Source organism: Lacerta agilis, chromosome 15 (assembly GCF_009819535.1).
Source record: "Lacerta agilis isolate rLacAgi1 chromosome 15, rLacAgi1.pri, whole genome shotgun sequence".
NCBI classification, from domain to species: Eukaryota; Metazoa; Chordata; class Lepidosauria; order Squamata; family Lacertidae; genus Lacerta; species Lacerta agilis.
Window position 1 is genome coordinate 27798318 of NC_046326.1, and position 22901 is coordinate 27821218.

Consider the following 22901-nt stretch of genomic DNA (forward strand, 5'->3'; position numbering starts at 1 on the left):
GGTGGGGGGAATCCCTCCACACAAGAGAGACAATAACAGCCCTACTGCATCAGTCTTCCTCCTCCTCCTCCTTTACATCCTCCTCTGCAATGGCAAGTGGGGGCTGGAAGAGATAGGAGGAAGCTCCCATGGAGCCGGGCCACACCCTACAGAAATGGGAACATCCCTAACCAGAGCTGAACTCATTTTCTTTGCTTTGCAAACTCTTTGAGTTGTGTGTGTCAAAGAAATGGCCATGTTGCTCACAAAAGGCAATCAGATAAGGCATTATCAGGTAGCCTGGCAGGTAGGGGAAAAACAAACTTCTCAGATTTCTGTTTAAATCTGTTGGAGACCGCCTTTTTCAGTGATGTAACCAGATGTATATTGGGGGTGGTGGTCTTGGGTTACACCCCTTCTGTGGCGTTTGTATCATGTTTTTGGGGGTGGTCTTGAATGGCAGTACAGTGTGGGCATTTTCAAATTTCTATATAAGGCCAGGCGCTCCTTTGTTCAAGGTCCCTCCCCTGCTCTCCTGTGTGTGGGGAGGTTAACCCTGTTGCAACAGAACAATAAAGATCAAGAAGAAGAAGAAGAAGAAGAAGAAGAAGAAGAAGAAGAAGAAGAAGAAGAAGAAGAAGAAGAAGAGTTTGGATTTGATATCCCGCTTTATCACTACCCGAAGGAGTCTCAAAGCAGCTAACTTTCCCTTCCTCCCCCACAACAAACACTCTGTGAGGTGAGTGGGGCTGAGAGACTTCAAAGAAGTGTGACTAGCCCAAGGTCACCCAGCAGCTGCATGTGGAGGAGCGGAGACGCAAACCCGGTTCACCAGATTATGAGTCTACCTTAGCTGCTTTGCTTTTAAATATTCTCTGGTTGGCCTCTGTTATTTTTTTTTATTCCTACCGATGGAGAACCTGCAAAGGATTTTATAAGCGCCTTTGTGTACCCCATAAGGGAATAAGAGCAGATTTTGTTTATTACAGAGTGAGTGTGTGTGTGTGTGTTGTGCCTGCAGAAAAGAGAGAGCAAAGGAGGTCACTCACTTAGGTCAGCCAAATCTGCTCGGTCTCGAGAGAAACCGTTCTTGCTGGGAACGCAGAAGGATTCCTGGCGACAGCGAAAGGCTCCCTTCTCCTCCCAGCAAGGAAAGACAGGGGCTCAACCGCTATTTGTCTTTAAATAACAGTATCATCGTCCTCTTTGGGTCGTAAGTACAATTGGAAAGGTGGAGATTCTCTCTTTTTCTTGGCAGCTTCCGACAGCCGCCTTTGCCCAACTGACTCAATTCCACACAATACAGAATGCTACATCTCTTTTGTTTTAAAAACTGGGCATTTCTATCTGTACCATTTTGTCTGTTTAACCCTTTGCGCCCCCCCAAATATTCCCCAAATCCCCCCCCTGCCAGCCCCAGCTGCTAATTGGTGGGGTATTGGGGGAGGAAGGGGCCCACAGTTACATCTGGGAAAGATGAGAGACTTGGCCAGTCTTAAGATGCAGAGATGGGAAGGCTTGGGGTGGGGGGGTAGGGAGGATGGGGAATTGCCAGGAGCTCTGCTCCCTCAATTCCTTCCTATTTTAACAATTTTTCCAATAGAAAGTTGGAAACGGCTGGAAAACAACAGCTCCCTATGAAATATTCTGGTTTCGAAGGATTGACAATTCTTCTAAAAACAAGGTTCTGCTCAGTGACACACTGTAATGTGAAGTTTTCTTTCGTGCCAGACAAAATCTATAGCATTAGAGAAGGTTTTCCTTGAAGTTTCTACCCATTGGGCCTACTTGAGGCGGCTGAAAATGGGTGGTGGTGCAGGGGCAGAGCCAGTCCTAAGGGATAGCATAATCAGCCGGCAACTAGCAAAATCACTTTCGGCCTGCAATCTAAACCATCTTTCGAAACTGCTAAATGGTTCGCCGTAGCAGTTGCCTTGTGGCACTGAGTTCCATAGGCTCAAGAAAACTGCTGGCTGCCAAAGTCTGGAAGGCAGGAGATGGGGAAAGGCCACCCTAAGTGGAGAAGGCTTGTTCTTTTATATTTTCCTGCCCCAAAGTACTTTTATCTACCCCCTGTAATGTCTTCTCCCATTCCCAGATCTATCTGATAAGAAAAGCCCCACTTCTGCCAAAAGGACTCATTCCTATGAAGATCGCTTGGAGGCACGAACTTGGCTTATATGGCTTCTGCCCAAATCAAACCCCGTGCTGGCCTGAGAAGGCTCCTCTAGCTTCAGGGCCAGCCCCACCAAGCAAAAATGCCACTGCTAGAAATTTATGTGGAAGGCTTCTGCCATCCCTCTCCAAAACCTCAAGTGGGTTGCAAAGTTAGAGCTCTCCCTGGGGCCTGCTGGCCTCCACGTTCCCCACTCCCCTGCAAAAAAAGCCCCCCCTCCCACCCACAACGGCCTTTGCACACACAAACTGGTCCCAGAGAGACAGCGCTGCTGCCTGAGAGGTTTTCTCTGCCCCAGAAAAGGCCTTTTGCGCTCCAGCTACCAACTTGCATCTCTTGACAGGAAATAATGCAATCAAGTCTGTTGGAAGTCAGGAACACACACACTGAGCAAACTGCTAATTAAAACTGGGGCTGGTAATTAACAACATCCAACCAAATCCTTCAATTTATGCTTCAGAGAGTTCCTCGGGTCTCTTGTCTTCCCAAAGGCTCCTCACGGCCACATCAAGAGTAACCAGGATTACATCCGACTTAAGCGGACATCAGTGCAGGGGGTGGGCTGCAGGCCATGTCCCCCCCCCCCTCCCCGCCCCCATCATCTCCAAGACAGACTAGGCTTTGCTGGGCATACCCAAAAACAAAAACAAAAAACATTTGCTTATTCAGGCTGTGCTTCAAAGCCACTCCAAGCCTCTTTTCTGTTTTGGTGGGGGACGTAAAGGGTTGCAGCCCCCAGCAGAGAACTCCTAGCCTGGAGAGGGCAGGCCAGGCGACAGCAGGAAAAGAGGCTTCAGTGAGAATGGAGAAGGGAGAAAAGGACCACAGTGTGAGGGTGGCAGCCCACAAAAACAGCTACTCGGGCAGCTGAATTGGGCACTCCACCAGCCTCATCTCCTTTCCAAGTACCAGGTCCCAATCCAACAGCCTTCCTGACGTTTTGCCATTTTCCCATTCAAGGAAACCCTTCTCCCCAGCCACGCAGGAGACAGACAGTGCCTCCAAGCAGGGCCTGGCTCATCCCATGTGCTCCGACATCACAGAAAAGGCCAGAAGACAGAGTTCATTAGCTCACAGAGCCCAGCCTCCATCCAAGAGTCTTTTCACCAAATGCTGCCACCCACTGATGGAGAGATTTCCTGTCTTTTTTTTCTTCTTCCTTGGCTGAACAGACAGGTGTTAGATGACTGGGATAGCTCCGCTGGTAGAGCAGGAGACTTTTCATCTCGGGGTTCGAGCTCCACAATGAGCAAAGGATTCCTGCATTGCAGGGGGTTGGACTAGATGCGACCCTTAGGGTCCTTCCAACTCTATGGACAGGAGGAGACACAAGTCATTTTGCAGTGACTTGGGATGGAGGCTCCTTTGCACTGCTGGTGGCTCCACCTCTGCCCCAAGCCCGCCCGTCCCACCCTCAGCTCCCCCAAGAACGCCCCTCTGCCAGCCCCCAGCCCAGCCCAGCCCCCCCCGCCTCACTCACCAGGCCTGCGGCTTCCTCTTCACAATGCCCTGGCGTCGCCACTGAGAGTGGGGGCTCAGGTGGTACGTCAGCTGCCTGCAGAGCTTCTCCATGGTTCCCAGAGAGTCGCCTTCCTGCAAGAGGAATTGGGAAGGGGGTCAGTTGCACAGGCACCAGTCAACAGGAGGAGGAAGAGCAGGCGGAACAGCCTCTGTGCCTCCGCCAGCTCCTGGGGTGGGGGGAGGCTTTGAAACTCCCACCCCCATTCATCTTATCCAGGCCAGCTAGAAAACAAAATATCAGCAGGACATTTCTTCCTTACGATGCAATATCACTGGGAGGGTCAGCTAAGCTAGGCATGGTTGGATGGCCGCCTCTCAGGGATTCTTCAGCTGAGATTCCCATATTGGAGGGGGCTGGGCTAGTTACCCTTGGGGTCCCTTCAAAGCCTATGGTTCTATTACTCAATAAGCTCTTTGCCATCCCGTCTAGAGCATGTGGCATCCTAAGGGAACTTCAAATAGCACATCTAATTAAAAGGGGCCCATGCATGCTTTTCCAGCTCAATCCCACCACTCCAAACCTTATTGGAAGACCAACCTCCATCCCCGCCCCCCTGCCCCAAGCATTTGCTGGCTTAGGCAGGCAGGACAGCTGATGCTGCCAGCCTCACATGGTCAGTTTGGCATCTTTGTATGACAACAGCAGTAAAGGGAAAGGGAACCCTGGCCATTAGTTCCAGTCGTGTCCGACTCTGGGGTTGCGGCACTCATCTTGTGTTACTGGCCGAGGGAGCCAGCGTACAGCTTCCGGGTCATGTGGCTAGCATGACTAAGCCGCTTCTGGTGAACCAGAGCAGCGCACGGAAATGCCGTTTACCTTCCCGCCAGAGCGGTACCTATTTATCTACTTGCACTTTGACGTGCTTTCGAATTGCTAGGTTGGCAGGAGCTGGGACCAAGCAATGGGAGCTCACCCCGTTGCGGGGATTCGAACCGCTGACCTTCTGATCAGCAAGCCCTAGGCTCTGTGGTTTAACCCACAGCGCCACCCGCGTCCCTAATGACAACAGCATAGAAAGCCCCAAATCAGAACCATGGCAAAGGAGGAAGAGATGGCAGGTGGAGCCCCATCTGACTCCCAGGGCTGTAAAGGTATGTTTGTTTGAGTCAACTGGGGGTTCCCTGTTCAGCCTTCACCAAGCCAAACCAAGATGCACGAGCCTCGGTTCAGAAGATGATGCGGACAGGGAGCTCAGCAGATCCACCTGCCTCTGGCTGCAGGAGGCGACCCTCCTGCTGCACTGCAAACACTCACGTTCCTAGCACAAAGGCAGCCAGAGGGAGGAGGCAAAGTCCAGGAAGACACCCTGGTCAGCATCCCTGAGAGCATCGCTCCCAACAGAACAAAGAAAACACATGGGATGGAGTTGGGAACAGCCGGCTAAATGAGTAGAGCAGAGCCATGGCTTGGGCTTCTGTGCTGGCAAAGGCAGCTCGCTGACCAGCCCAAAGCAAGCAGCCTGCTCTCACCCATCAAATTTACAGCTTCTTGAGCACCTGTCCTGGTTCATATACGCTATGTGGGGCCAAACTCCACTGCATCCCAAGGGCAAATGGGGGAGCGGAGCACAGTTGTCTCCTTCTCCAGCTATTGAAAGGAGGGCAGAGAGGAGGCCAATGGGGTCTCAACACCCAACACACATACTTTGAGATTAAAAAGTGGCTTACGACATGAAAAACAATACAAACCTATGAAAAAAGTGGTCATAAACAATAAATGAAACATTTTTAAAAAAATACAAAACCAAATCGAACAATTGCCACATATATCACAACAAAATCTAAAATAAAGATGCGAGAAACCATTGACAACAATCCCTCCTCTCCCACAAACAACACACATCTCAGCAAGAAACAGAGAGCTAACATTGGACATAATCCATAGGTGGTCTTTAACCACTCGCAGACTGGCTTATGCAGCTCCTTCTTTCTTGCCAAGATGTTGGAGTAGTTGCCAAGAAACTGCTACACATATATACATGCGTGGTGGTCCTGTGCCAAAGTATAGCTCTTCTGGAACTCAATTTTTCAAGAAACAGGTAAAATTTTTGACCGTGAGATCATTGCCTCCCCACAGATAGCACTCCTAAATCTATTTGAAACTGGCAATGTCCCCACACACTGCAGAGAGATGGTGTTGCCTTTATTATTGGCCACCAGGGCTATTACTGCCAGGCACTGGAAAGACTTAAATGGGGCTACCCTCTTAGCATAGTACGACAAAGTGGGCAAGATGGCGCTGTTGGAGAAACTTACTTGCAAATTAAGAGTAGCAAGAGGGCAAAATAAAACTAATGAATTCTCTGTAATATGGCATGCTTTGATTAAGCAGGTAAAGGATTAAGCAGTGCACAATTTGAATCTGCATCCATCATTCAGAAGTCTATGGTTGCTTTAAGAAAATATAGGCCACAACTTTCCCTCTCCCTATATGCTCATAAAATAAAAAAAATCTTTCCAGTAGCACCTTAGAGACCAACTTAAGTTTGTTCTTGGTATGAGCTTTCGTGTGCATGCACACTTCTTCAGATATACCAAGCTCATACCAAGAACAAACTTAGTTGGTCTTTAAGGTGCCACTGGAAAGAATTTTTTATTTTATTTTGTTTTGACTATGGCAGACCAACACGGCTACCCACCTGTAACTGGAACTATATGCTCATGTTACCGTTAACAAATAAGCTCCTAATTGATACCTATCCCCTCCTGACCTTTTCGTTGCTTATTGCATAATTCTGTAACATATATATATCTTTTAAACTAAGTGCCTTTAATATTTTGCAAACTAAATTTATGACTATTTTGAAACACTGCATCTTTTTATTTTTTTAAAACCGAAACAAAAAGCCACTTCCCTGTCCCCATCTTGCTCCGAGAGAATTAAGACATAGTGCCAGTCATGCATGAGTATGACCCAGGTCTCCGACGCTGACGCCCCCCCCCCTTGCTCCACTTCACAACTGAGCACCTTCCTCTGTGGGTGCCAGAACTAAAGACAGCTGGTCTGGTCTGGCTGGCTGCCGTTCTTGGGAGAGGGAAAGGCGTTCTCCTGCAAACTGCCACCCCCATTCCGCGTCCCCTGACGCAGTTTGCTGGTCTCTGGGATTTGCTCTAGGCTAGGCCGTAAGGCAGGGGTAGGCAACCTAAGGCCTGGGGACCAGATGCAGCCCAATCGCCTTCTTAATCCGGTCCACGGACAGACTGGGAATCAGCGTGTTTTTACATGAGTAGAATGTGTGCTTTTATTTAAAATGCATCTCTGGGTTATTTGTGGGGCATAAGAATTCATTTATATATTTTTTTGCCCAAAATATATTCTGGCCCACCACATGGTCTGAGGGATGGTGGACTGGCCCACGGCTGAAAAAGGTTGCTGACCCCTGCTGTAAAGGCTCCCTATTCTCAAAGGTTGCAGAGAGCTCCCTTTGCTGGTTAGGGTGTGTGTTGTGTTTGTGGGACTCTGAGCGGAAGCAAAACTTGGATTCTCAGGGAAGGAGTCTCAGGTCGACAGGCAGGGTTGGGTGGGTGGGGGTGGAGCTCCTAGCAGGGACTGGTGACTCAGCCAGGTGCCCTGTGCCCCCACCCCACCCCTCCCCACAACAGGAAAGCAACTAATTGCTCCATCCAAGCCAGCCCCCTGCTGAATTACTGCATGAATTCTTTATCAAGCCGCGTGAAATATTCATGGCGACCTATTTTACAAAGCAACATATGGACCATGGAGGGCAGGTAGCAGCGCACTGTGGATCATTCCTCCTGCTTCGGAGGGGCTGGAGGAAGGAAGGAGAGCTTTTGGAAGGCCTTGGCATGGCAGCCCAAAGGGATTCCTTGAAGTGGGAATCTAACTGGCCCTATCAGGTAGGCAACCGCCCAGAGCCCAGAGGCCATGTCACCATGAGCAAAAACAAGGCCATGTGCAGCCCTGCTCCGTGGGTGGACACAGGCTGGTGACATTTGGGTAGACTGTGGGTCTTTGTAGACAGGGAGAGGCAGAGAGAGAGAGAGAGAGAGAGAAATATATTTGTGCAGCAAAAGCAAAGACAGCGGACGGCCGCTAACTGAAAGTGGGTTTTTGTTCTACCAGGAGAACAAACCTTTTATTCAAAGTCCTCCAGCATAAGGCGAAAGCACCTTTGGCCAGTTGTGCCGCTCTGCATCCTTGTGACTTCACTGTGGTGACACTCCTAGCCTTTCCCAGAGTCCAGACATGCAGCACCTCCCCAGAGAAGACCAGAATGCCAAAGACTCCTGTTGGGAGAAGTAGCAATCTGCTCCAGACTATTGTAATTCCAGGCTTGGCAACTGGCTGCAATCCGACTCAGAGAACCTGTGGGGAGAGACTCCATGTTCCCTTCCCTGCAACATCCTTTCGGGGACACAGAGGATGCGCTGGCCCAGTTTGTCACCAGCAGACGCCAGGCCGCCATCATGTCCCACAGCAAGAGCACCAGCAGGAACATCTCGCAGCCAAGGAGGACGAAGGAGAGACGCTAAGCCAGAGAAGTGCTAACTGGCAATGCAGAGCTGAGAGATGATGCAGGGTGTGTGTGTGTGTGTGTGTGTGTGTGTGTGTGTGTGTACATACACAGGAGCAGACGGAGAGGGTGCATAGCAAACAGGTCTCTGGATTTGCTGTCCTGGAGACCAAACAGAGGGTCGCAGGAGAAGTACCAGCAGCTGGGGGGGGGGGTGTTCTAAGAAGTGCTGGAGCTGCATTGGCCACAGCCCCAGTAAAAACATGAGTGTCATTCTGTGCAACAAAAGAGAAGGAAAGAGCAACTGAAACAATTTACAATGGCAATGGGAACCCAGGGACTGAGACTGAGACTTCCTTTTTCTTGCTCACACGTTTCCAGGCTTGCTTTAACCATCATAACAGAGAGGCGCTTTTGTTTAGAAAGGGGGGGGGGGAAATGCCAAATAAATAACATTCAGAAACGTGGTGGTGGCTCCCCCACAACCCCAGCCACCACTACTGACCAGGTCCATCCCCAAATCCCAGGTGGGGGGGGGGAAGTAGGTGCCACCAAAGCTGGCCCCCTCCTTGCACACAAAGCTACACCCACGCCCAGCTCCATGAATCCATTCCAATGAAATGAAATGCCGAACTCCAGTAAGCCTCTCTTCTGTAAACCTTGCCCCAGAGACCCCTGAAACCTCCCTAACTCAGCCTGCAGGTTAAGGAGCCTTGCTCAGGACAACTGCATTCACACAGGAGCCCAAATGCTGAAATGAAAAACAGAGTGTCCCTTTTCGCTCCTAGTGACTATCCAAATGCAGCTGGAGTAAACAACGCATCATACGCCATTTTATTTTATTTTTTTAAAAAAATACTGTTAACTTTAAGGAATTCTATTTGTTGTTTATTCAGATGTCAACAAGCATGTTTTAATGACGACAGTGAGGGAGGAGCCTGTTTCAAGGAAATGAGGGTTTATTAGCGGTCAAAGCTGCATCATTTGGCTGCAGCCACCAACATGCCCCTGCTCTCCAAACAACACGCCCTCTGCATGTGTGCCTGTTCCCCCTGCAAGTCTTTCTTCCTCTGCTGCCGCCCATCTCCTTGATTAAGTCGTTCATCTCACCCACATTAAGTCTGTTCGACCCACTTGCTGCACAGCAGGGTTTTTTTGGGTGGGGGGGAAGAAAAATATCCCAAGCCTGCACTCTGCATATCCCAGCCCCCCACTCTCAATAAAAAGGAAGGTTCTCATCACCGTTCCTCACCTGTGGAAAAAACAAGATTTGCCTGAGGGGGAAAAGAATCAATACACTTCCTACCTGTTTAGTAACTCACATCCCTCAATTACATTATTAAATGAACTGAACTCAAACGGCAATTACTCTTGCAAAGCATCAATAAAACATTGCAGCAGCAGTCGCTCAGAGCTGGTCCATCGCCTCTTTCTGGAAGGAGCAGCACCACTTTCCAGGGATCCCTTCTCGGATAGGAAGCATTGGCTTGGTTTAAACCCTGAAAACATTTTTGTTGTTTTTTTAAAGGGTCATGTAGACTGCATCAGCTTATCTGGAAGGCTGTGGGTGTCTGTGTAGAGAGGTGTCTCACTGGCAGGGAGCTCGCCCTGGAACACAAAACCAACCCTGCAAGGTTGGCTCCCAAGGGCAGCGGTTGGTTGACCAAAGATTCACCCACAACCTTCAGAGGCTGGAGTCAGAGGGATCAACCACTTACCCCCTTGGAAAATTCCAGTCCATCTGCAGCGGCTTTCCCCAACCTGGACTCCAACATCCATCTTCCCCAGCCAGCATGGCCAACAGTCAGGGATGGTGGAAGCTGGAGGCCAACAATAAGCTGGGGAAGGCTGACCAATGGTCAGGGCCAAGACCTTTTGGGGGGAAACCTGGAAATGGTATTAGCATGGGTGTTGGATGTGTGTCGGTCAGCGCTGAGTGGCCACAGTAACAAAGGGAGGTGTGGAAGGCTGTGGCTTATGGGCAGGCAAGAAATGGAGGCATGTCTCCCAAAGGAGAGGAGCCAAGCCAAGAATGAGCCCAGCCCTGAGCAACCAGGAAGAGCAAAGCCAAGGAGAAGAAAGTTGTAGACCAGGGGTCAGCAAACTTTTTCAGCAGGGGGCCGGTCCACTGTCCCTCAGACCTTGTGGGGGGCCGGACTATATTTTGAAAAAAAAATATGAACGAATTCCTATGCCCCACAAATAACCCAGATATGCATTTTAAATAAAAGGACACATTCTACTCATGTTAAAACATACTGATTCCCGGACCGTCCATGGGCTGGATTTAGAAGACGACTGGGCCGCATCCAGCCCCCGGGCCTTAGTTTGGGGACCCCTGTTGTAGACTCTTCTGAACCTTCCTCCCCTACATCAGAAGAGCAAAAAAGCATCTCCCCTCGCATCAGATGCAGCTGCAGAGAGTAACCCAGAAACCTCAAGAGACTGCCATCGTCAGCTGAAGACTTGTCTGTGAAAATCTCCCAGGAGAAATCTAATCCCATTATAGGGAGCGATAAGCAAAGGCTGCCTGGAGGGAGAGGAAGGCGAGACAAGGAGGAGGGGGCAGCCAGGAGGCAGGTGCGTCGTCACCTTGAGTTGAGCATGGGGGACATTGGGCCGAGTTCACGGAAATGAATGGACCTCACTTACCGGTAGTCATGCTCCTTCGTTTCTGTAGGGCAGGGCTAGTCTGAGCAAAACCTAGTGCAATACCACTAATGAAGTTTTATCATGGCAGAAAATTGTCGGCTTCTGCCAATCATGTTAACATGCCGCACTCCGCTGCAGAGGAGACTTGGACTTTGAGGGAAGGGGAGGGGTGTACTTGGGTGTCAGCTCCCCAGGCCCAAACAGGCTGCTTGGCTGGCAGCCTCTTCTGCATGTTTCGCTCTTTTAAAGGGGAGTGTAATAAAATGTAGGAATGACTGCAAGAGAAGGAGAGGGGCCAGCAATGCCTGACTCTGGGCTGGGCATGTAACCCCCGCCAACATGGCCAGACTTTGGAATATCAAAGTCCAGAGCTTATGAACACACCCACAACATGCCTCCTCTTGAGAAGGAGGAAGCAGCAGCTATAGCGCCCCCCCCCCACTCTTCCTTTCAACAGCCCAAAGCAAACCCCACCAAGCACTCACCGGTTTGGGGCAGTGGATGTACCTGGCCAGGCTGATGATCAGGTCATGTGTAATTGGATCAACCAGGTTCCTGAAGCTGGCGTAGCGATACAGGACGTCATCCAGCGAAGTTGACTCCATGCCCAGGTCCTGCAAAGGAGCAAAGCCAGTCATGTGTGGAGTGCCCGTGCAAACCAGGAAAACTTCAGCAATTGGGAAATGCCAGTGGCCACGGCCCTGCAATCACACCCAGAGCCGACACCCAAACATTCAGGAAGGCTGCATTACAATGCCACTACCCCACCATACCCCCAATATTTGAGGATTTTAGGGTTGGGGTTGCCTTGATGCGAGAAGCTGCATAAGTCTGGACGGGCACCACTAAGTAGGTAAGAGGTGCCAGCTGGATCAGACCAAAGGCCTGTCTTCACAGTGGCCACCCAGATGCCCCCAATGAGAAGGCTGCATTCTGGGCATGAGTGTATGAGAAGGAGCAGAGGTCATCTGACTCTCTTCCTCACACGCCAACTGTTTGGGCTTGCAGGGCTGTGTGGGTCAAGGAGCGAAGGGTGAGTTTCCCTCCCACTCATCCACATTGCTCAACCAGCCAGGTGAGTCACATTGATGCCCACATGGCCCTGGACCAACTTCTGCTCCCTCACTCCTTGGCCGCTCCCCTTGCAAGAGGAGATTTGAACAGGCCCCTCAGAAAGGGAAAGGTCCCTAGGTGGGCAGAACGCCAGGGAGCAATGGGGAGCAGCCCCACACGGATTCAGGCCAATTGCTCAACTGCATCTCCACTCTGACTTTTGAAAACAGGAGGAGGAGGAGGAGGAGGGTGGGTGGGTGGGTGGGTGGGTGCTCCTTCCCACAGAAGGGATTTGGTGGGTGGGTGGGAGACAGCAATATGAAACCTCGTCAGCGCAATCCGAAAGGTTTCTTTCTGCCAGGGATCCCTTATGCTGCTCTGGGGAACCTGCTGCTTCCCCAATTTTCATTCATTCTATGACCTGAGCAGCGGTTGGATGGAACAGGGTGACAGAAACTGAACTCCTGCCAGCCCTCTCAGCTGGAGAAGGAAGGTGAGCCACCAAGTCTGGCAAAGCCACCCATTGACACTTGAAAACCAGCCAGGGTCAAGTGGAGGTTGCTGGGGGGAGCTATTGCATCACGTCTCTGCAAGCACTTCTGGCTCCTGTAGGGGTTGTTCTGAAACACAGAGCCCATAAAATTCTGCCCCTCTCCAGTCTTGAAATGAGCATTCAGCACACACAAGCCCCAAATTGCTGCAGCACAGTGATGCTTCCCCTCCCCACCCTATAGTTGAAACCTCCCCAAGTGAGAGCAGCATCCAAGCCAGATGAGCTCATCCCTGGCACAGTCTGTCACTGAGAGTCTGACTTGACTGGGCAAATTGCCTCCCAGCTGAGCACACTGGGCTATCTATCAACCAAGACGGCTGTTAACAAACCTCCCCAGTAAACAGGGGGAAGTAGGGGAGGAAGGAAGGTGGTTTAGGGCCTGTGCCAGTGTGTTTTGAACACTGAGGAGTGAAACCCCCTTCTGTGCAAGGACTTTCAGCAGCCCCCCTTTATTGTGTTTCCTGCAAGGAATTTTGTGCAAATACCCCCCATAGCCAGAGCACCATGCACCCACACAGCTTCTCTGTGCATGAAGTAAACTCCACCTCGTGATTTGCAGAAATACCCACTCTGTGTGCAAGAGGAATTCAGGGAGTTCCGGGGGGGGGGGGGAGAGAGAGAGAGAGAGAGAGAGAGCTTGAAATGCAAAGGGGTCTCTTCCCACTCCTGAGATCATCAACTTGTTAACATGCTGGTGGAGGTGATCACATTCCCTTTTTTTGCTCTTCAGCAAAAAGACTCAACAAGCCATTACAATTAGCATAAGAGAGAGACTAACTAATGCCAGCTTGCTTGGTGGTTGGGCCCTTTAGTAGGCTAGCCCACATGATCAGTCTACCACCCCACCACAGAATTTGTCACTGGAATGGGGCTTAGTGGTTTGGGAAACTGGGACCACTTCACCTGAACCACATTCAGCTGCCCACGGGGCAAAGGCCACAGGGGCAGCTTCAAGCAACTCATTTGCAACCACAACAGAAAGTCACAACAAGAAGAGAGAGAAACGAGGACACTCCTGTTCCAAAGCAGAGATGAAATGTGCAAAACACAGAGCATCTTTTGGGCAAAATATGCAAAGAAAGAGAAGGAAGTGCCAGACGCAGACATCAGTTGAGCAACAGCGACTGACCATTTCTGTCAAATTTGGCAACAGCAAATAATGTAGCAACAGAGCTGACACACTGCCTTTGTTCCACGAACAGGAAGCAAATCTTTAAGTGACCTGACAACTTGGATAAGGGCTCCAGAAACTTGGGTTTCTCTACAAGTCAATGGACCGGGGGGGGGGGGAACACAGAGTGCAAGGCCTTCCCCATCCCCATCCAAAATAAAAAATACCCATCAAGAAGGATAGATGACACCAAGTGAGCGCCAAGCCTTGCCAAAGCCAGTCTGGGCAGAATTTGGGAGAGGAGCATTTTACCCCAGTGAAAACAGAGCTGCAGGTAATTCTCTCGAGGCCAAACTGCAAGCCTTTCCAAAATAGTGTCAGCTTCTTCTGAGCTGTCGCATCAAGTGTCCCCCAGAGATGAATGTTTTTGAAGAAAAGAGCCTGTATCATCCCAGCAGATGGCTGCCAAGGGCTCCCACACCTACTCAAGTGGCCATGAGTCCTTGCTGCCTCTGAGCCTGAACAGAGGGAGCAAGAGCAGCAGGACTCATAGATATGGATCCTAGGAGCAATCCTGCTCAGAAGGCTCCCATAGGACCTACACTGGGCTCACTAAGAAACTGACCTGGACACTTTCCCCATTATCTCAGACATTAAAATAACCCTTGCCTGTCTCTCAAGGGATTCACATTTTAAGGGTCTGAGCACCTGACCTCGAAGGGGAGGAGGCGATCACAGTGGAACCATGATTAAAGTTGGTGGCAGTCGTGGGGTCAGATGACCTTGAGTCATGACGGGCAGGATTTTAAGGATTCCTGTTCTAGAGACTCTTAAGCTTGTGAAGACATCCTGGGAGCAGCACCCACTATTTTGGGGAGCTAGAGAGAATGAATTTACACTCCCACATCCTTTTAACAGCCCTTTTAAGAGTATGCATCCTTTTAACAGTATGCAAATATAGCAGGGCTGCCCTACGACTGGGATTTCCCAAACGTATACGGGATTCGTCCATTGAAAATAGCATCCGGGCAGAATTTCTGAAAATTGGTAGAAAATGTCCAGGAAAACCTGGACATATAGCAACCCGTGGTGGACGTGTTGATTTTTTTTTGGCGAATTTCCTTTAAAATAGCTCAAAAACCTCAATTATGTGGCCACCCTAGGAAATATAAACAGCTATCAAACTTCCTTCTGTCTCCCCAACTCCAGCCACCACTGAAACTCTATCCTGTTCTGTCTCTTTTAACTACTTTACTTCCTCATCTTCCTCCTCCTCATACTGTAGCAAAGTCTGCTTTTCCAAACGGGCAGCTGCTGTTCCCACCAGAAGTGCCATGCTCCCAGCATGAATCCCTTGCCTCCCCAACATTTCCCTGCTGTAACAGACTCCCCAGTCCTATACCCCTTTTCCAAACTCCCGGCTGTTCACTGGGCCCATCCAGCACAACTCAGGACTCAGGAGGGGGGCGGCTAGTAACTGCCTGCCAGTTCCCAGGCCCTGGGTCCTTGCCCTCTGTCTCTTAGGGCAGCCCTTTCCTTGGAGGGAGGAACCAGAGCATCTTGAACTCCTTTAGGGCTCCTTATGTGAGGCAGCAGCAACAATCTTCCAGTCTAGGGCTCCGAGGCAGCTGGAAACACTCACTGCCCGACCCCTCTTTAGCTTAAAGGACCCAACTCCCACCTGCCCCATGCTGGAAATTGCCCCCAGCAACAGCGACAGCAGCTGCAGCAGATTACTCTATTAAATGCTGCTACAGGAGGTCTCTCCAGGGGCTGCATCATTCCTGCTCCTTGCACCCGTCCCCCAACTGGGACTACTGGATCACAGGGTGCGGTGGGTGGGCCCGTCTCCCTGCCCCCAAACTCAGCCTCCAAATGACCCACGCATCGCAGTCAGTGCCAACGCAGTTTAGAAATCTCTGCCTTTGGGAGAAGCTGGAGGGCAAAGCAGAAAAAAGCTGCCACAAGAGCAGATTTGGGAGTGAGCTACAGTCACACTCGCAACTGGCACGTGGTACAGCCCCCTCCTGGGTCCAGGTGGGGAGGTCAGAAAGAGATGTACATGGAAAGTGGAAGTCAGTGAGGGAGGGTCAGGGAGAAGAGCTCTCTCACTCTTTTCTCTTAGGCGGAGGGAGGACAAGGTTTGCTGCTTTCAATGCTCTTATTATTCAGACGCTTTTATTTCTCACACCACACCCCCTGAAATCTTCCTCCTCTCTCTGCAGAAACAGCTCCCGGGGGTCATTACAGTATTTTGTTCCTCCCACAGCCAAGGAGAGCCAAGGAAGAGGCACAGGGAAATCGCAGATGCAGGGGGCTCCCTTCCAATGGTTCACACAGACTCGATCAGAGAGAAAACAAAGCAGGGGGAGAATCAGCACTGCCCCTCCCCCAGCATCAGCGGAGAGAAACTGGCTGGGAAGCCGGAGCAGGAAGCAGAAGACTGCCAAGAGGATCCCTCCATCCGGCAGCACAGCGGGTGGGAGGGCGACAGAGGCAGCTGTGCCACTTCCGGCCAGGGGTGTGTGTGTGTGTGTAGAGGGAGCAAGATGGGATTCTGTGCTGTGGCAGAGGCAGCAGCAAAGTTCTCCTTTCCACTGAGGCTGCTGGCGCCACCAACCAACCTTTCCCCCCTCCAACCCACCATCCAGAAAAAGCCACTCTGCATTTGCTGGGGAGTTGTCTTCTCACCTGCGGGGAGGGCAAAGGCAAGAAATACAAGCTGGACCCAGCCAGAGGAGGTGTGTGGCTGGTTGCTGGGATCAGTAGCCTGGTCTCCTATCCAAGCCAAGAGTGTTTTGAGTTGAGGGGGGGGGCGAGGACAGGTCTGCTTGTGCCCAATGCCTCCTACTAGGAAGCTGCCACACCTACCCTGCCATGTTCAAATGTGGGCAGGTGCTCTGCACATGCCTCAAGGCCTCTTGGAATCCTGTGCGCCAAATGCAAAGCAAACCACCTGTCCCACTCTCTCCTTTTCTCCTCTTGTGGTTACTGTATTGTCCTGCAGGTTGCTACTGGCCATGCTGCGCTTTCCCATCCAGAAGGGAAGCCCAGCATTAAAGTGTGTGGGGCGTGCTTGTGTGAAATTATAGAAATGAGAAACCCGCCCCCCCCACAAGGGAGGAAGACCAGAACCCTCACACCTGCCCAGGCCAGCTCTCTGGGCTTCCCTCGCTGGATGAGCCCCAGCATGGGGAAAAACAGTTCTGGAGCTCGGCCATGGCTGGCTGGCGAAAAGGCCAAGGCCCCCCACCATGCCCAGGTGGCACAACTCCCCCTCCTTGAGCAGCTGATAAGCTGCCACACACAGAGCCAAAGGGTTATCTGCTCCCTGGCCCATCAGCAGCAATCTTGCACTGTCTGGGGAGTGCCAGCTGACTCTTTGGAAACAAGCCTTTCCTTCTGCTTCCCCTTGCAGGATTTGACCTGCCGTCCCCACCACTGGATGTGCACCAGGCCTCCCTGTCCCTGAGCTTTCCAGTATCCTCGCCGCTCACACACGGCTGCCCTTGGCTTTCGCTCTTCCCCCATCGCCTCTTCTCTCTCCCACGCAGCCCCCTGCTCTAAATGCAATTTCGCATCATTTAAGCCAAGATGGATTACCGGGGTGGGGGGGGTGGAGGGTGGAGGCAGTCTGCCCAAGTGCAGGCAAAGAGGCAGGCGGGGCCTCTCCTACACTCCTTGCCCTCCCCAAAAGCTTGCTTCTCCAAAATGGACAAATATATTTGCAAGGTATTATTTGCAAGAGCACAGGAAATGTGAGGAGCCAAATGCAAGCAGAGCCCCTGCAGATCTCCTCCTCTTCCCTCTAGGTTCAATAAGCCCAGGTTCTTAGTGAGCTGGTTTTCATTCCTTGGCAAAGAGGGATAAGCCGGTTCACATACTGGCACGCAGGGTGTTGTACAACACCCATGTCATGTATACATGCACAAGTGTGCGCACACAGTGTGCCGGGATGAGAGCAGGAAAGGTGCACCAGGACCCCATGAAATGCCCTGGAAAGGCAGCTTTTCCACCTGCTCTCAGTTAAGCCTCTCTCCCCAGGTACCAGCAGAGCTGCTGAACTCAGCCAGAACTGGAGATTCCTGCCAGAGCCAGGAATCTGGAATATGCTCTCTGACCTGCTTACAACTCCAGGGCACTATTCCTTCTCCCTGGCTAGATGCACATGGGCACACGTACACACCCACACTGAGAGAAAGCTTCCAAGCCCAAAGCGAATGGTGAGGCAAGGCTTTTCAGTCAATTGACTTAGAAGTGGGGGTTGTCACACACACAACGCCCAGAAATCAGCAATGTTAGAATACAAGCGCAGCAGGTATGGAACAGCTCGGAGTTAATAACAAGACTCTCGCACTAAACCTACCTCTCAAGCAGCCGCAAGACAGCTCCATGGACAGATCCAGGAAGGGGAGAAGGGGGGTGAGCTCTGTCCTCCGCCCTGGCAAAAGGCTGGCATGTTGGCCACGGGGAAGGCAATTGTGCAAGGCGGGGGGCGGGGAGGGACTTGCCTGCTATTGGGAGCTTGGAAAACAGAAAGAAACTTTTAAGAGACAGCTTCCCACTCCCCAGAAAATCTCTTTTCTACACAATCCAGGCAGCAGCTGCTGCCTTAAAACACCCCAAGGACTGGGCTACCCATTCCTGAGGCAGCCCTTGGGAAAAGATTTCCATCGGATCCACCAGCTAAGCCTAAGAGAGCTTAGGACGTCACACAGAAGGATCAATATATGGACCGTTTGCAGGTGGGGGAAATCGTGCCCTGAATACGAAAGGAAGCATATAGCAGCCAACAGGCCCAGCACCACCCTTCTGGGAGGCTGGTGGTGGAAGACTGCTTGGCAAGGAAGCCACTGGCGTGGCGTGTCTCCTGCCAAAGGGATTTTCTATGGACTGTTCTATTGGTTGGGGTTTTATTATTTCCTTGCTATAGCTCTGCATGTGTTTATGCGGAAAGGTTTAATGAAGGTCAGGATAGAAACCCACAAGAAGAAACCAACAGAGAGAAACAGGGCAGAGTCTGGTCCTCCGAAGGAGCGACCAGGAGGCAGCAGCCCAAGCCAGCCAATTCTGAGCTGAGCTCACTTCTGGAAAAGGAAGGTTTTGGCAGCGTATTGACCAGGAAATGTAGATGACCCCCTTGCCTCCCCTCATCCACCGGCTGTCACCTTCTCACCAGAATGGGGCACCCTCCCACTCCAACTGTCTCCATTCACTTTCTGGCTGAGTTTCCTTCAAAGCTGAGCTATCTCCCTCAGGGTGCATGATGACACCCAGGCAGCAAAGCCGCTTAAGAGCTATTCCCCCTCCTGGAGAAAATGGGGGGGGGGGCAGGAGGATCAGACTCTGCTGTTCCCAGGATTCTTTCAGGGACAAGGAGCCATGCAAGTTAACTAGCATAAAATTAGCATAAACACGCTGCGTTCCCATAAGGCAACTTGCACGATAGCTGTGCACAAAGCTGGAGGCTGTTCCCCTTCCCCCTCCTGGGCGCACGTGCCTTTCTTCCTCTGGCAATGAAACACGGCCAAGTCCTCTGCAAGGCTCCTGAGGCAGGCCCAGTCTCCCTCCCTGCCTTTAATTAATTTTCAACAAATGTAACTCAATTACTAGAAAGCCTCTGCGCACCACCACTGAAATGCGCTGGCTGGCCAGCCTTTGCAACCAAACATGAAGGCAGCTTCCCTCCTACCTCAGCAAACTCAGACCAATAGGGCTGGCGTTCCCTTCCCCAACCCTGCAGCCCAAACACACACTGTCCATCCAGCCTCTCTGGAATCCACATCTTGCATGCATGGATCACAGACTGTGAAGATGCAGTGGCCATTGGGAGGGAGAGGGCTCTGTGCCCCTAGCCAGAAGGGACCACACCTCCCACGAGTTGCCAGTTCCACTGCCACTGCCACACACATCTCCATTTCTTTAAGAGAGTGGGTCAGATGTGGGCCGGGGGGGGGGTGCTAGATGTTCACCACCATCCAGCCCACAAGCAGCCACCGCAGGCCTCGGGAAGACACCTGTTCATCATATGCCACTGGCACAGCTGTGCTGCCTACCTGCCTCTTTGGTGGGAGGGAGTCTGTTGCTCTTTCTCAAACCACTCAGCACCAACCGGGCCAGAAAGATGCTCACGTGTTCCACAAGCCCATTTCAAGCACCACGGCCACAAGTTCAAAGAGCCCATCTCCTCCATAGTAGTCTCACCCAAGCCCACAGAGGCCCAAACTCTTCACTGCCCTCATGGCAAGGAACATGAGGGCTCCCTCCTCACTTTGGCCACCAGGATGGCTGCCAAGGTTGCAGGTTCAATCCATGGATGGGATAGCTGCATATTCCTGCACTGGAGGGGGTTGGACTAGAGGATCCTCAGGGTCCCTTCCAACTCTATGACTCTATGATCTTGCAAGGCTTCGTCCTTGGTCTTTTTAAGACTGGAGAAGTCAAATGAAGGAAGGAAGTTTGAATAGCAGAACTGGCTCAGGCTCCAGTTGTGTCAGTCAGGCCACACTTATATTGTTGGATTCAAAAAGCCTCCTCTGCTGCCTATCAAAACTCTACATCCTGCCCCTATCTCAACGGAAGAGCCAGAAGGGAAGCTCCCAACTTCATTCAGACAATTCCCCCTTGGAGCCCCCATTCCCAGCAAGAGGAAGGAGATGGTGGCCGGCGAAAGACGGGCTTCAGCTTTTATGGAATGGATCCTCAGAGAGGAAGAGAGAAGAGGAGAATCCCACTAGGATCTCTCTGTGGAGAAGAAGATGAAATCTCACGCAGCAGAAACTGGAGCCTGGCTGTGAATCTGAGGCTGCAGCAACAGCAGCTTCCCTTGGCAGAGCCCGTCAACAAGGGCCTGGTGTGGACTCGCTTGCCATGGCACTTCGCCCACTTTCAGTCTCACACCGGTTTTCATACCACTTGGCAGTTTTGTTTCCTCAAACCAGGAAGGAAACGTAAACAAGCCCAATTCAGGAGAGATTGGGACAGCCACCTCTGTCCACAATTTGCAGAAGTGGAAATTACTAAACAGGAAGTCATTAAACATGCTCAAGGCCACCTTCCAAGTCAGGTGTCAGGCACAGGCGGCCCCGGTACACAAATTCTCCTTGTTTACAACATGCTTTGTGTTGGTAGGAGGGGAGAAGACGCAGGCCAAATCATTATATTCAGGGACCAAATTTGGCAGGTGGGTGGAGTTGCTCATGTGAGAAGCACAATGATGTCGGGTGACCTTTTTGTTCGCAGGGGTCTTGCAGAGTGCTTTGCAAAGGGTTTCTGACTGGTTGCTAACTCCAAACACCCTTTCAGCTGAGCCAAGTTTTTACCTGTGTGTCCTACAAAATGTCAGATGTGGGGCATGTGAAAAATGAGTTGGCTGAAGTGGCCTGGCTGCCATAAATTCACCCCTTGCTGGAGCAGAGCCTATAGGAGGAGCCTCCTATCCCAGAGCTCATCTGAGGGAGATGGAGGCTTCCAAAGCATAATTTAAGGGAGCACCAAAGGCCTTAACCAGAAGTGCAGGTTAAGGGACAAGAGTCCACAAGCCCAAGAAATGTTGGTAATTGGGGTCAAAACACAAGCCAACCCCAACCCTCTGTTGCATGACACCTGCCAGGAGCAGCATCGGGACTAGATCGTATGCTAAGCGTTAGGATACACTATGCTTAAAAGCATCTGAGGGTCTTGGAAAGGCCCCCAAGGAGAGCCAAGATGTTCCTCCTGGGGTCATCCACTTCCTCCTCATTCGTAGTCCGGCAACCCCCCCCCCCAGGAAGGCTCTGCCCTGAGGAGGCTCCAGATGAATCACCAAACCCATCAGACCAACGGTTTCCCTTCCAAGACCAGCGAACCTTCCACGGACCAAGCGAAACTCGCCTGCTTACCCTAGGGCTCTGTTCGCGACCCTCCTGGACAGACAAGTGGGGGAGGGAGGTTGGCTTCCATTCCATTAAGGGGCAGGGAGAGGGAGAATCCGAGTTTCTAGGTGCCCCCCAGTTCCGCCTCCCCGGACGCCTCGGGGCTGCGAAGCCGAAGCTTCCCGGAGGAGGGGGCTTCGGTCGCCCGACGCCCATCCGTCTTACCTGGCGCAGGTGCTTGAGCAGGTCGGTGGCTTCCTCCTGCTTGCCTTGCTTGACCATCCCCAGCATGTCCTGGATAAGGCCGATCCGGCGGTGATATGGGGGGAGGCCGCCGCCGCCGCCGCCCCCGCCGCCCCCTCCGCCCCCCTTGCCAAACTTTTCTCCGGATCGCACAACGAGGGAGGCCAGGAAGTCGCCGCGCTCCCGGGGCGACGGCAGCATCCTCCGGCGGGCGGCCGAGGCGGCAGCCTGCGGACTGCCGGGCAGCGGGCAGCCCTTGGTCTGCTTGGCGCCCATGCTGGATGGAGCCCAGCCGCCGGCCGGCCTTCAGCGGGACATCGGAGGCTCCGGCCCACGAGGAGCAGGCGCTGCTGTCGAAGCGCGGGGCAGCCGCCGGCCCAGGAAACACCGCGGAGACGAAGAGGAGGAGGGGGAAGCAGCAGCTACGACGGCAGCGGCTTCTCCGGGCATCTCCTGCGCGCCCGGCAGCTGCCCCCTCCGGCTCCCGCAACTGCCTCCCTTCCCCGCCCTCTGGCAACTTCGGGAAAACTGTTGCACGGCAGACCGAAGAGGGAGGGAGGGAAGGAGGAGCCGCCAGCGACGGAGGAGGAGACCGAGACGTGCCCGCCGAGTGTCCCCAGCGATCGAGCGAGGCTCTGGCTGCTGCTGCTGCTGTTGCCGCCGCCGCCGCCTCCCTCCGTCTGGAGCTGCTCAGGCGGGGCGGAGCCCGCCTCTCCCCGACCGGCGGCGGCCTTGTGTCTGCCTGAGAGAGGGACCGCCCGGCCTCCTCCTGGCTCCTCCTGCAGACGGCAGGGGGGGAAGAGGCACAGACGCCGCCGCCTCGCCCTGCTCGACCGGGCTGCACGTGACGAGCGCGCATCTGAGGACGTGCAGAGCGCGCGCGCCACGGAGAAGCAGCTCCTCGGGCTCCCCCGCCCGTCCTCTTCACGAGCAGCTGCTGCCGCATGCATGGAGCTCAATGGAGGCCTCGCCGCGGCTGCAGCCGGGTGCTTCAGTGGCAACACACACGCAAACACACACAGGGGCGTGGAAGACGCCTCCCCATGCAAGACTCAGGCGCGCCCCAACTCAGGCGAGGCGGCGCCTCCCGGGGCTCCCCCTTGACACTGGCCCCCGAAAAGCCGCGGGACCGGAGCTGGCCAAGGGGCCCGCCTTCGCGACACCTGGCCCGGGAGAGGGGGGCTGCTGCGAGGCCCGGGGTCCCGAGCGCCTCTCCTCTCCTGCCCGGAGCACCTCAGAGACGAGAAGGAGCCACCTCCCGTCTCCCCACATCCCGCGTGTGGTT

At 52.7% G+C, this 22901-nt stretch overlaps 1 protein-coding gene across 1 annotated transcript in view; it reads right to left on the bottom strand.

The window, feature by feature from the left end:
• Positions 1–22306, bottom strand: part of LRRC75A (leucine rich repeat containing 75A) — a 29771-nt gene extending 7465 nt beyond the window's left edge. The window contains 3 exon segments of the mRNA XM_033171738.1: positions 3636–3748; positions 11289–11417; positions 21599–22306. Coding sequence (XP_033027629.1) covers positions 3636–3748; positions 11289–11417; positions 21599–21892 — 536 coding nt within the window. The 5' untranslated portion in view covers positions 21893–22306.
• Between the last annotated feature and the right edge of the window lie 595 nt (positions 22307–22901).